The sequence below is a fragment of the Channa argus genome, chromosome 4 (genome assembly GCF_033026475.1).
Source record: "Channa argus isolate prfri chromosome 4, Channa argus male v1.0, whole genome shotgun sequence".
NCBI lineage: Eukaryota > Metazoa > Chordata > Actinopteri > Anabantiformes > Channidae > Channa > Channa argus.
This window is the reverse complement of record NC_090200.1, coordinates 1968498-1982590: the sequence shown is the minus strand read 5'-3', so window position 1 is coordinate 1982590 and position 14093 is coordinate 1968498. Positions and strand designations below refer to the sequence as shown.

The following is a 14093-nucleotide window of genomic DNA, read 5'->3' as shown; positions in this document are numbered from 1 at the left end:
TGTGAATATCTGATCTCAGCTACTAAAAAAACAAGCACACCCTATTGTAATGCTACAGTTGATCAAGGAGAAGTTGACATTAACTACTTTAGATTAGAAAATGTTCGGATGTTTAAATTTGACTATTTTATAAACTTATCATACACAAATACAAAATATAAAACTACCAATTAAGTAAATTACTCAACTAATCTTACAAATCATTTCATTAGTAAGATGATGTTAGAACTTCTGCAACATAAAACATTTGCATAACTCACTGTAGAGTTAAATCATGTTCTATTTACCTGAGCCGTGAGATATAAGGCAGACACTGTAGGAAACTCCTCACTTCACTCTCTTCATCTGACCATCCTGTCAGCTTCACTGGTTTCTTCTCTGGTTGTAGTTTCAGCACTTCCAGGAGGATGGAGGTCTTTCTCTCTGAGAGGTTTATGAACCAGACTCTAGGAGCTGACTGGAAAACTGACAGTAATGATGGAAGAACTCTCAGACCTGTTTTAGTCTCATAGTCCTTCACATGGGAGAACAGATCCAACAGGAAATCAGACTGATGTTTTCTATCACCATCATTCATGTATGAGTGATTCCAAAAGAATGGTTCATATGTGCAGACTGATGATAACAGCTCCAGTATCTTCTCTCCTGTCTGCTGTTCTCTCTCTGCTGCTGCACAGAGCAGATTCCCAAAGATCCTGGTTGTTTCTGAACAATTTGATGACTGAAGATCAAATCTGGAACAGTGAGAAAGAAACATTTTGTGAATATCTGATCTCAGCTACTAAAAAAACAAACACACACTATGAACAGATATTAGCTTGTAAATGTCCTGTATTAAATGAAATGTAATTGTACTTGGTGGATGAGTTTTACCAGACATGAACAATATATGAATATATTACAAAGCAAAACATCTAAAAGTCATTATCATGTCCAGTAGTTGTACAACAATTCCCATCATGCAATGCTTCATCCTGCTCTGGAGAAGACAGATGTGTAAACTTCCATCACGTTGAACTACATGTGTGAGTAGAGACACAAAATGATGATGATTCATACTGAAGGTGTCTGAACTCTTCATTTGTTGTTCACTGGTACAAATCTTATCATGGTCAGTAAAGTTCATTATAGTTAGAAACTAAGAGGCAGCTGAACATACTTCTCTTTGGTTTCAGTAACTGTTTTAAAGATACTATTATTTTGGATTCACATCATTCTCTGAATTACATTTGTGTTTCAACGTCATGTTTTTCTATTAGCAGGGCTGAATTCTTCCATTTTTATTCTTCTTCACATTTCATTCTATCTTTGCTTTGTGTGTTTGGTCACTGATCTTCATGAAGAAGTTACTGTCAGTGTATGTTTGATATTAGACTTTAGTGGAATAACATCAGTCTGAGAACACACACACACACACACACACACACACACACACACACACACCATTATAATGCTACAGTTGATCAAGGTGAAGTTGACATTAACTACTTTAGTTTAGAAACTGTTGGGATGTTTAAATTTGACTCCTATTTTATACACTTATCATACACAAATACAAAATATCAAACTAACAATTAAGTAAATTACTAATCTTACAACTCATTTCATTAGTAAGATGATGTTAGAACTTCTGCAACATAAAACATTTGCATAACTCACTGTAGAGTTAAATCATGTTCCATTTACCTGAGCTGTGAGATATAAGGCAGACACTGTAGGAAACTCCTCACTTCACTCTCTTCATCTGATCTTCCTGTCAGCTTCACTGGTTTCTTCTCTGGTTGTAGTTTCAGCACTTCCAGGAGGATGGAGGTCTTTCTCTCTGAGAGGTTTATGAACCAGACTGTAGGAAGTGACTGGAAAACTGACAGTAATGATGGAAGAACTCTCAGACCTGTTTTAGTCTCACAGTCCTTCACATGGGAGAACAGATCCAACAGGAAATCGGACTGATGTTTTATAACATCATCATTCATGTATGAGTGATTTAAAAAAAATGGTTCATATGTGCAGACTGATGATAACAGCTCCAGTATCTTCTCTCCTGTCTGCTGTTCTCTCTCTGCTGCTGCACAGAACAGATTCACTAAGATCCTAGTTTCTTCTGAAGGATTTGATGATTGAAGATGAAAACTGGAACAGTGAGAAAGAAACATTTTGTGAATATCTGATCTCCGCTACTAAAAAAAACAAGCACACCCTATTGTAATGCTACAGTTGATCAAGGTGAAGTTAACATTAACTACTTTAGGTTAGAAACTGTTGGGATGTTTAAATTTGACTCCTATTTTATAAACTTATCATACATAAACACAAAATATCAAACTACCAATTAAGTAAATTACTCTACTAATCTTACAAATCATTTCATTAGTAAGATGATGTTAGAACTTCTGCAACATAAAACATTTGCATAACTCACTGTAGAGTTAAATCATGTTCCATTTACCTGAGCTGTGAGATATAAGGGAGACACTGTAGGAAACTCCTCACTTCACTCTCTTCATCTGACCATCCTGTCAGCTTCACTGGTTTCTTCTGTAGTTGTAGTTTCAGCACTTCCAGGAGGATGGAGGTCTTTCTCTCTGAGAGGTCTATGAACCAGACTGTAGGAGCTGACTGGAAAACTGACAGTAATGATGGAAGAACTCTCAGACCTGTTTTAGTCTCACAGTCCTTCACATGGAAGAACAGATCCAACAGGAAAACACACTGATATTTTATAACATCATCATTCATGTGTCTGTCATCCAAAGGGAATGTTTGATATGTGCAGACTGATGATAACAGCTCCAGTATCTTCTCTCCTGTCTGATGTTCTCTCTCTGCTGCTGCACAGAGCAGATTCACAAATAACCTGGGTTGATCTGAAAGTCTAAACCAGCGACGAACACTGGAACGAGAAAAAGACATTTGCCGTTATGTCAAAAAAAAAAAAAAAAAAAAAAAAAAAAAAGTCAAAGGCCCACCGTTCTACAAACGTACAATTGGTTTGTGTTTTTTCTACAAGCCAACAAATATCTGCTAATGAGCATATTATAAAATTAAATATGAAGGTTCATCTGACAAAAACAGGTTAATTCCCAAAGCTTTACCTTCACTTCAATGTGACGTGTAATTTAATTTCAAACATTCGTCTCAGTAACAGTATGTCTGGCTCACACACTCACAATCAACATCAGCTCCACCCATAATCCTTTGTTTTCACTCCCATATTTCTCATGATCACACATCTCGTTTGACTTGATTATTGATCCATTTCGTACATAACACTGCCTGCAGTTACTCATTGCTGAAAAGTAGAATTACCACCCAAGTTTCTCTTGTCTGCCAGTGTTTTGAATCATTCATAAATAAAGTTTCCCTTTCACGTCTGCATTATCTCCCCAGTGCCTGTTAAAACTACGAATGTTTCCTCTGTCAAGCTTCATACTCTTTGTGTCAGGCATTATTGACTCTTTCTTTATGTCATGTAGCTTCTCATTAGCCATTTGGCATAGAGCTGATGTTGCTGTTAACAGTCTGGAGCATTTTTTAGACATGTTAACAGAAATACACAGAAACATCATTTTTCTTGATGTAGAAAATGTGGTGAAGCCTCCTGTCACACAGACTCATTGATCAGTTATGGCAGCAGTGCAGAGATTCTCACTTCGACAAGTGTTTTCAGCGAGTTTCGCCCTGATGATAACCAGAGAAGTAAAATCATTACTGCTTGATTATTATTAACTTCTTATTCATTGTAATTTGGTGACAGCGACCTGAAGGGCTGTGTAGCGTGTGGTGGAGCATAAAGCAGTGGTGGCCTAAAATGCCAGGTTTCACTACACTTTAAAAATAAAAATGTGGTGCAGGGTGCAATGTTTCAAACTGAAAGCTCACACAGAAACTTTAGGGGATCACTGATATTAACTGTTGTGATGGCAACATGGCATCTTCCTGACAGAAGATGACAATTCCAGAGCAGAGAGGACGGATTCCAGTCTCGTGTTAGCACTAGCTTAAAATGTAAACAGTGGCTTTAGGTTAGCTACTCTGTGTGAAACATTTATAGTTGGAGGCTACATTCTGACACCGATCTACCTCATTAGTTTTTTCTGTCTTCATCTTTTACTTAGGCTTTGGAGTCTTAGGCTGGATCTGCCTAAGTGCTGTTAACAAAACACAGTTTCTCACAGCCTAATTGTTTTAAGTCGGGACTCCCCACTTACACTTTTTCTCTTTGGACTTTTATTTTGTAGCCCCTTTTTCCCCACTTCCTGCTCCTAGTCCTGTTCTTTAGCTTTACCTTTCGTTATCTTTCTTTATTGTTTGCACCTGTTCCCCTCACTATTTAGGTCCAGCCTTCCCCACAGTCCCCTGCCAGACCATCATCTTCTCTTTTACAGCCTATGATCTGAACTCATGGTCTACATAATCCTAGCAATCCTGACTCCTGTGTATTGGACTCTGTCTTCCAGCAACTTTTGGTCTGAGGTTTGTTGTGCTTCTGTTGATTAGTTTCCTTAGCCTTGGCTTGTGTATTAATTTTGGTTTGTTTATCATCTTTGTCTCATTTTATTCCTGAGCCTTTTTGTAGTGTTTGGATTGGTTACTATGTATCCCTCCTGTTGTCGACATTAAGTCTGTTTGGCGTCTTGTTTTCTTTAAGTAAACTTCCCTAGTGTTCAGTCAAGTTGATAGTTTGTGTTAGACTTTTACCTGTCATGAGCCTTTTTCTTTGTACCCTCCTGTTAGGAGCGATTTCTGTCTGTCATTGAATTCTTACCAATAAATGCTTTTGTTAGTTCAGTCCCTCTCACAATCTCCTCGCTTGGGTCCCCCCTCACCCTAATTGTGATCGTATGTGCTGGCCCCTCACTGAAATCAAGCCGAGTTTTTCCACTATTGACCCAGGCAATCTCCTGATGCAAGGTGTTACGTGTGAAAGACCACTCCAGGCAATTGTAGTTAATGCAGGTCTTTCTCTTTTAGTTCAACAAAACTTGTGAACACCAATAACTAACTGAATCTGTAAACAAACTTCACAATAAATGCTTTTTTTTCCTGTTCTATCATCTGTTAATTACAGCAAGTTCTCATCTTCCACACTCAAGTAGAACAACTTGATAAGACTACATTACATTCTCCTGTAGCATTTCCATTTCCTGTGAAATTTAATTTTTTAAAATTCAGAAAACTCAAACATGCACTGAATTAGTTAATGTAGCTTAGTTTAAGTTAATGTAGTGCAGATAACTAGATGTGTAGTTACTAACAACCCAATAAAGGGAACAGTTAAAAGGACACTGTAAGATCATTGTGGACTAATTGAAGGACTCAGAACTAACTACTTACTGTGATCTTATATTTGACAGTTCACTATTTCTGATTAAGATGTTCCATCTTCCCAGTTAACTGATTCACTCTGTCCTCCAGGACACTGGTCCCCACAATGTTTACAGCCTGTTAGCTGAACTGCAAAGACTGTTTAAGCTTCACATAGCACGAGTGGGCGGTGAATTGTTGGTCTGTGTCATCAGGACACAGACGAAATGTTACAAAAAAGAAGTGCTTCTTCAATCTGCTGCTCTGTGGTCCCACATTTTGTGCTTCCTGCTCTTCATATGTGAAGACCTCTAAGCTTTTTAACGACCCACCCTGTACCAGTACTGTTTGAGTCTGTCACAGGAGACTTCCACCACATCTCTTCACATTAAAATAACTCTTGTAGCATGTTTCTTTTAAGAAATGTGATAAATGTTGTACACTGTCACAAACTGACTCAAATCTTGTAACAAAGCAGGGGAAATGACAATTAAATGCCAATTGTAAGAATTGGTTTCTAACAAACAGTCAAACCAAGAAAGAAAACACTATTATTTATGGAGTGTGCGTGATGTAGGACTCTCAGCAGTTTAGGCAGTGCATGGATGAGTAAAAGATGAAGCGTGGTTCTTAGGGGGGAGAGAGAGAGAGAGAGAGAGAAAGAGACTAAGCTCATTTAACTTTAACTGAAACCTGGACAGGTTTGACTGAATTGGGTAAACAATCCTGCCTGCCTGCAGTCTACTGCAGAGAAAATGCAGCCAGGAAACAGGGTCATAATGTAAAGAATGGAAAGGTGGGCAGAGGTTCACCAATCTGTGCCAAAAAACAAACAATTTCAGAAAAATGCTCAATGCTTTTCTTTTGACAAGAAGCAATAGTTAAAGTTTGCTCAGCAAGATCTATGGGTAAAATACAGTCTAAGAGGGATCAAGCTATCTTTAGAAACTGGTTATGTACCAACTGGTTATGTACAAAGACCTATAAAGTTGCTGTATTCAAACCTCTGCTTACAAAAAACTGCTTCTTGAGCCAGGTGTTTTAGCCAATTACAGTCCAATATCCAATCTTTTGTTTATTTCTAAAATCCTTGAAAAAGTAGTTGCAAAACAATTATGTGAACACCTTTTACAGGAATGATTTGTATGAAGACTTTCAGTCAGGATTTAGAGTTCATCATAATACAGAAACAGCACTGGTAAGTCACCAATGACGTTTTCTTGGCGTAAGATAATGGACTTGGGTCTGTACTCGTCCTACTAGACCTTGGTGCCCCGTTTGACACCATTGACCACAACATTGTATTACAGAGACTGGAACATGGATTTGGGATTAAAGGAACCACGTTGCATTGGTTTAAATCTTATCTGTCAGACAGATTCCAAATTGCTCATGTTAATGATGAATCTTAATCTATATACGTGTGGTCAAAAGCATCACTGAGTAAAAACCATTAAAACTACACTCCATGATGTGATGTTTATGTGGACACATCAGCTGAACACATTTTAAACTTTCAAACTAACAGTGAGGTGGTGTCGATGTGAGAACACCGCTCCACAAATGTTCACTACAATCATTTACCTGAGCTGTGAGATATAAGGCAGACACTGTAGGAAACTCCTCACTTCACTCTCTTCATCTGACCATCCTGTAAGATTCACTGGTTTCTTCTCTGGTTGTAGTTTCAGCACTTCCAGGAGGATGGAGGTCTTTCTCTCTGAGAGGTTTATGGACCAGACTCTAGGAGCTGACTGGAAAACTGACAGTAATGATGGAAGAACTCTCAGACCTGTTTTAGTCTCTGAGTACAGATCAATGAGGAAGTCACACCATTTGGATTTCAGAGAAGATGTTTGATATGTGCAGACTGATGATAACAGCTCCACTATCTTCTCTCCTGTCTGCTGTTCTCTCTCTGTTGCTGCACAGAACAGATTCGCAAAGAACCTTGTTTCTTCTGAAGGATCTGATGGTTGAGGCATGAAACTGAAAACACAAGGATTACCAAAACATGATTTTATTCAAGAAAAACTAAAGCTTTTATCCAGACTGGTTTGTCGAATGCATTCTGCTTAAATTATGTTTAAATATCAACAAAAACACTGAATATGGTTTAAATAAAATCCGAACTGATATGAAGGACAATCATTTACCTGAGCTGTGAGATATAAGGCAGACACTGTAGGAAACTCCTCACTTCACTCTCTTCATCTGACCATCCTGTCAGCTCCACTGGTTTCTTCTCTGGTTGTAGTTTCAGCACTTCCAGGAGGATGGAGGTCTTTCTCTCTGAGAGGTTTATGGACCAGACTCTAGGACCTGACTGGAAAACTGACTGTAATGATGGAAGGACACTTGAACATCCTTCACTCTTGAAATGCTCGTACAAATCAAGGAGGATGGTATGTAAGCTACTGTTAAAAGAAAACAACGAGATGAGCTTATCCACCACACTATGAAAACTTTCTACTCTTTGAAGTGCTGCTTTCCGACATAAATCCATTGATAGTTTCTTTTTCTCCATCTCCACTGTCCCATGGTGTTGTTCCTGGTCCTTTACTCCTGGATCTCTGTAGGTCATCCTGAACCTGTGTGACAGTAAACAAATTCATATTGAACAGTGTGTTTCGTATAACAGCAGCACAGCTGGATATGAGTCAGATTTTAGCTGTGTGGCTTTTGTTGTTTCACATTCTTTGACTTTTGTGACGTATTTGTGATTTTTTTATGCAGTACCTTCTAGTACCTCAATAGGATGAGTTCACCTTAACTAAGGGTCTTCTGATAAGGTTAACTGCAGCTCCTTCTCCCATTCGCTTTTAATCCGAAAGAGAGTTAATTATCAAATGATGAAAAGAGGTTATAGAAAACTGAGACTGAGCCAGAAGCTTTGAGTTGGGCCATAACAATGTTCAGTAATGAGCTATTTGGTGACTGTGGGAAGGAGGGAAAGTGCAAATGCATTATGCTGTGAACCTTAAAGTATTTGAAGAGATTTGATGTAAATTTGTTTATGGCTTGTTCTTTCATTTTTCCTTTTCTAAAACTAAATTGAAAATGTAAAAAAAATCTGATAGGTCAAATTTTTGCATGTGGTGTGTGAATGCATGACCCAGGTAAAGTATTTTTCTTATTCACACTTAATTCAACGTGTTTTTCGCACATTTTTGTAAAGTGATGATTAAAAAACCAAACAATTATGTTTTTACAAAACAATAAAACTTAAAATATGTGGAATAAGCAGTAAACAAGAAGTTACATACCTGAGTGAGCTGATGTTCGGCAAAGCCTCTAAGAGGGACTCACACAGATCTTGGTAGTCAGGAGCTTCCCTGTCCCAGTAGAGACAGACGTTAACCTTAGTAGTAATCTTCTTCATTACTTTAACAGCTCTTTCAAACAGCTGCCTTCTACCCACAACTGGAAGGTGCAACTGGTTTCCATCAAGTCTGAGTAAGCTCATGTGATCCATCTGCTCTTCACTGAGAAGGAAAATCTTCCAAAGCTGCCGTGGCAGAGGGTCACACCTACAAATGGGAGACAAATGGGAGACGACTACAGCATTCTGAACATTACAATAAGGAATCAACAAGGTGCCACAGCTTTTAAATGATGTTAAGATGAAGAAATATTTTACATTCTGCTCCGCATACCATTGGACATTTTGAAGGCATCCAAATAGTCCACTCATTCCTTTATCTGAGACTTTTACGTCCTCGAGGTTCAGCCGTATTTTCTTCTCCTTGGACTGTGTGATCACATAGGACACAGCACAGCAGGGGTAAAGATCTAGAGTCTTTTCACTGAGATCCAGGTGGTATTCCAGTTTCTCCAGAAAGTAGATACATGCTTCAGGACACTGGGACTCGTACAAACACTGGCATAGGAACAATATGTCAACATCAGGGCCACTGTCCTCAGTGTCCTCTTCCTCACACAGACAAGAGAAAAACGTGTTTATCGCTTCCTTGAAGAACCAGTTGGATGTAGTCTTGAGCTCCTGAGCTGGAATCAGACACTTCATTAAAGTTGGGCTCTTCTCATTCAACAATCGACACATGAAGGGGATCAAATGTTTCATGTGTTTCTTGTCCTCAGTGAGACACTGCTGAAAAACCTCCTTGATTTTATCAGGATTCTTCAAGAGCCACACTGCAGCAAAAAACTCCTGAATTGTGTAGTGGAGAAAAGCATATCTGGTTATTGTCTCAGTATGTGCAACTTTGACAACAAGACTTTTTAGGAAGGAAAGGACACAAATGTCTTCACAAGGCAGTTTAGTCAGATTCACAGTTTTTCCTTCAGTTGCAAGAAAAGCAACCTGAGCCAAAGACAGTATTTCCTCACTCTTGTTAGTGATGAAGGAGTTTAGGTCTTTGGTTTTTGATCTGTTGCTGTTCATCTGAAGGCTTAAACGAACAATGTTAATGTATATTTCAGTGACAGTACATGGCTGTGCAGACTGTTGGGATGAAAAACAGGCAGCCACCATCAGCGCGTACATCGGGACGTGGCAAAGAGTCAACAACTCCAGGTTGCTCGAAACTTTCTTCTGTTCTTCACCCAGCGTTGCAGATAAATATGTTTTGATGGTCTTTTCACTGAAGCCTTTCACTTCCACTCTGAGAAAGTCCCAATGAAAGAAGTCTTCTTCATCCTCTGGTCTGCACGTTATGATGATCTTTGCATCAGGTAGCAGGTCTTTGTCCACAAGCTTCTTCACCACTGATGAAGAGAGATCTGTGACTCCATCAAAAATGATTGTGACATTGTTCTTTATATCCTGTAAGACCTCTTCTTTGCCTTCACCTGGTTCACTAAACACATTAAAAAGAAGATCCTCCAAGTTCTTTGGGGTTTCAGACATTTGTCTCATGTCAAAGTAAAACATGTAATCTAGCTCCTCGTTGTCTCTTTCTGCCCAGACTTTGAACATTTCAAGAGAAAGTGCTGTCTTTCCAATTCCAGGTTTACCAACCAACAGTATGTTTTTATCTGTTTTCAGAAGGTCACTGGGGGAAATTTCTGGTTTGTCCTCAGGGACATAGGTCTTCAACTTTTTAGGGCGACTCATCCTGCTTTTCTTGCTCTTTAAAATCTTTATTTTAGATGGAGAAATGTTCTTTTGTGTGTCTAACACAAGGGAAGTGTACGACAGATCAGGCTTGTTTTCTTCAAACAGATTCTTGCTGGCCATCCAAAAGTCACGTGATATTTTTAGAGCTTTTGACTTCAGATAGTCCTGATATCTGTAACTCTGCTTTGAACCTGAAATAAAATACATAAATACCAAAAAAAATGTTAAAATGCCACCTAAAACCAGCAATGCAAAATATGATGAAGTCTCCATACATAAAGGTGGTTTGTAATTGGTCCAAAAAAACAGATCTCATCCCAATCAAGATGAAATGGGGGATAAGCTTGACATTCAGACATTGTCCTATGTGTTTAAACAGCAGTAAACGTACAACCTACAGCTAAGTTTTATAAATCCAGTCTGCTCGTAAACTTCACAATAAGGACTTGATTTGATTTATAGTTCTGAGCTGATCAGAGGTTAAACTATCTGACAATTGTACTGCTCTGTATGCAAACTTGTGAAATTAACAGTTGTGAGTTTGTCCCTGTTTCATAATGTCAGTTATTATATAGCAGCATTTCTTCCAATGTTTTCCACTTTTCAAAGGCTCAATCATTTGATACATAAAATTCCTGTGCATTGCATAGAAAGTAGGAACATTGTTAGACACTAGCTACAATACATACTCAGAGCCGTAAAAATATTCTAAAGTCATCGTTATGTGCCACCTGAAGTGTTTTCATTTTCTCTTAACTATAAAACCAACACAAATGCACTGTACTGAGTGGGGTACAGTAAGTTTTGAAGAGGGACATCTTTTAATCATCTGTACAAATGCGAAACCCACTTAAATGTACTTTGTAAAAAATAATAAGTATAAGATGTTATGAATCAGGATTCTGCTTCCAAATACCTTGTAAGTAGTTTGTTTCCATCTTTGTCTCTTCCTTAAAAGAAAAGCAGCTGATCCAGTGGTGAAGGTCAAATTTCTTGGTCTCAGTTGAAATGAAAGTTTTTTGGTCAGGGAGGAGAGATGGCCTCCCAATTGCCCTCTTCCTCATCATGTCAATAATCCTGAGGAACTTATAGCAGGCTTCTTCCCCATTTTTCATGACTGAGTCCAGTATTCTCCTGGTCTTATTATAGTCATATACCTCTGCCTGTATTTTACTGACCTCTTCATCACTGAGAACTCTTTGCTGGTACAGATTTTCCACGATCACTGAGAGATTCTGTAATTCTCTCACTAGGTGAAGTCTGGCCCTCTTGATGTAATCCAAAGCAGACTGGGATGTACAAGCCATGTGTCCTCACCTCTGTATGTTCTGCAAACACCTCCAGCTTAACTCATCTGAAGAATAAGATACAATGTAAAATGATAACTAAAGTAACTATAATGCCTGTGATGTGTGATCAGTTATGTAAAAATCTAAAAACCTGCATCTTTGCATCAGCTGGATATAAAACTGCTGCAAAACATCCCAGTGTCTAAAGGATTTGGCCATTGTTTATTCTCTGTTTATTCACTAAATGAGTCTCTTGTTTTCCACTTTTCATATGTTACACATGATGTTTTATTAATCAGTGTTGTAATAATAGTTTAACATAAGTGATCACTAATAAATCATCACAGAGACAGTCAGACTTCTCTCAATGCAACTAATGTGAGTAAAAAAGCTGGTATTAAAGCCAACTTGAGCATAGTACAATCTCAGAAGAGGAAACCAGAGGACATTCAGACAAAATATTAATCTTTTTCTCTAAATCACAGCAGTCAAATGAATTTAATGAAGAGAGGAGAGGCTGAAAAAGGAAGAAGAGAGAGAGGTGAAAGGGGCAGAAGGAATATATATGGTTGAGAATGACCAAGCTAAGATCCTTGACGTGGAAGGTGAAGGCACAAGTGCTACTCGTGGTAATAGGAACACTGGGGGCTGTGATCCCCAAACTGGGAGAGTGGTTCCAGCAGATTCCAGGAACAACATATGAGATGTCTGTCCAGAAGTGTTCAATCCTAGGAACAGCTAAGATACTGCACAGGACCCTTAAGCTCCCAGGCCTCTGATAAAGGATCAAAGCTTGAAGGAAGGAATAAGACCGTCCCCAAGTAGGAGTGAGTGGGGAGTTTGTGTGTGTGTATGTATGTGTGTAATTAGAGATTATTTTTAATATTCTACTTTTTTTTTTTACAGTCTGACTCTGAGCATTAGGTTGGCTTTAGATGTTCTGACATGCATTTCTGTCATCCTGATCACAATTCTGTGTATAACCAGCATTGTGTTGCGGTGATAGAAAGTAACTTTATTTACTTTGGTGTAATTCTACTTGAGTATTTCCTATTTAGCACTTTAATTTTACTACACTTCATAGGCAAACATTTTACCTTTACTCCACTACATTCATTGATAACTATAGTTACTATTCATAATAAGATTAATAAAACAAAATACACAATTATTATCACACTTTATTGATCCCTGGTGTGAAATTTAGAAGCTATCCAGCATTCAAAATTTTTTGGCTGAAAACATGATCCTGAAATTAGGGATTAAGAGTCGTTAAAATAATTCCTGTTGTTTTGATTAATTAATCAACAAGGGGGAAAACATATATAAAAATTAACTGGGGTTTTAACATTAACAGGCGCTACATGCAGGTATCTCTGCACTTGTTAGTGCATCAAGTAAGACACCACTTTTTACTGATATCTGTAACAATGAAAAAATTCAAATGCAACTAGAATGGGCATTTCCTACAGAAAATGTGTGTGATTGCTGAAAGCCAGCTGCTGCAGCCATTGCCAAATCTGCAGATCTGAACATTGTAGAAGCGACAAGCGTACAAGAGAAGTGAAAGGAGTCTTTAGTGATTAGAGTCTTTGGTAATTACATTCCATCCTGATTACGCTGCTTTGAAAAGTGATGTAAGATTATGAATGGAACACGAACAACCTCTGAAGTAGACTAGACACTGGTGGTATTGGTGGTAAAGAAGAGGCTCAAGATGTGGATGGAGAATATGTAAGCTGTGGAGGAGGTTTACTTCGACCCAACACTGAAATGACAGCTAACAGCCCAGAGGGGACCAGATTTAAAGTTTGACAGCTATTGGCCGACTGGTTCATGCAGACTGCTGATTGGGATTATTAGTGGAAAGGGAGAGGGAATAGTGGATGCAGTAAAAGAGTAGGGATAGTGCAACATGTCGACGTAATCAATTATAAAAATATGCTGATTTATGAAACGTGCGTGGCCTCGTCACAAGTTGGGCCAGAAATTAAGGGGGCACAAAGATTCAGTACATGAATCTTATTTATTAATAATTAAGTTGTATAATTAATTAAAAATAAATAAACAAATGTATTAATTAACATCATGACAATAGCAGGTAGTATGCCGTATATTATTTAGCCCACAGATTTTAAAAGCGCTGCCAAATTATATAGAAAATAATTTTAAACCAAAATTTAAGTTATTTTCTGATCAACATTTATCAAACAATATTCTAGGGGTTTTTTGTCATTTTTTGTTCCTTTCAGCTTATCTCATAAGTTCAGGGTCACCACAGCGGATCATTGTCCGCATGTTGATTTGGCACCGTTTTTACGCCGGATGCCTTTCCTGACGCAACCCTCCCCAATTTCTACCGGGCTTTTGGGATCGGCACTGCACAGCTGGGGAGGGGAATAGGCTGTTAGGGGCTC

General features: G+C 38.3%; 2 protein-coding genes across 3 annotated transcripts in view; one reads left to right on the top strand and one right to left on the bottom strand.

The window, feature by feature from the left end:
• The window catches only part of LOC137125463 (NACHT, LRR and PYD domains-containing protein 12-like), a 382261-nt gene that overhangs the window by 171275 nt on the left and 196893 nt on the right, over window positions 1-14093 (top strand). The gene's annotated exons all lie outside the window — the stretch shown is intronic.
• The window catches only part of LOC137125132 (uncharacterized), a 35786-nt gene that overhangs the window by 20416 nt on the left and 1277 nt on the right, over window positions 1-14093 (bottom strand). The window contains exons 3-10 of the mRNA XM_067500125.1: window positions 11304-11741; window positions 8964-10578; window positions 8574-8837; window positions 7464-7898; window positions 6892-7296; window positions 2450-2893; window positions 1687-2133; window positions 288-734 (exon numbers count right to left, since the gene is read on the bottom strand). Coding sequence (XP_067356226.1) covers window positions 288-734; window positions 1687-2133; window positions 2450-2893; window positions 6892-7296; window positions 7464-7898; window positions 8574-8837; window positions 8964-10578; window positions 11304-11694 — 4448 coding nt within the window. The 5' untranslated portion in view covers window positions 11695-11741. The remainder of the gene's footprint in view (window positions 1-287; window positions 735-1686; window positions 2134-2449; window positions 2894-6891; window positions 7297-7463; window positions 7899-8573; window positions 8838-8963; window positions 10579-11303; window positions 11742-14093) is intronic.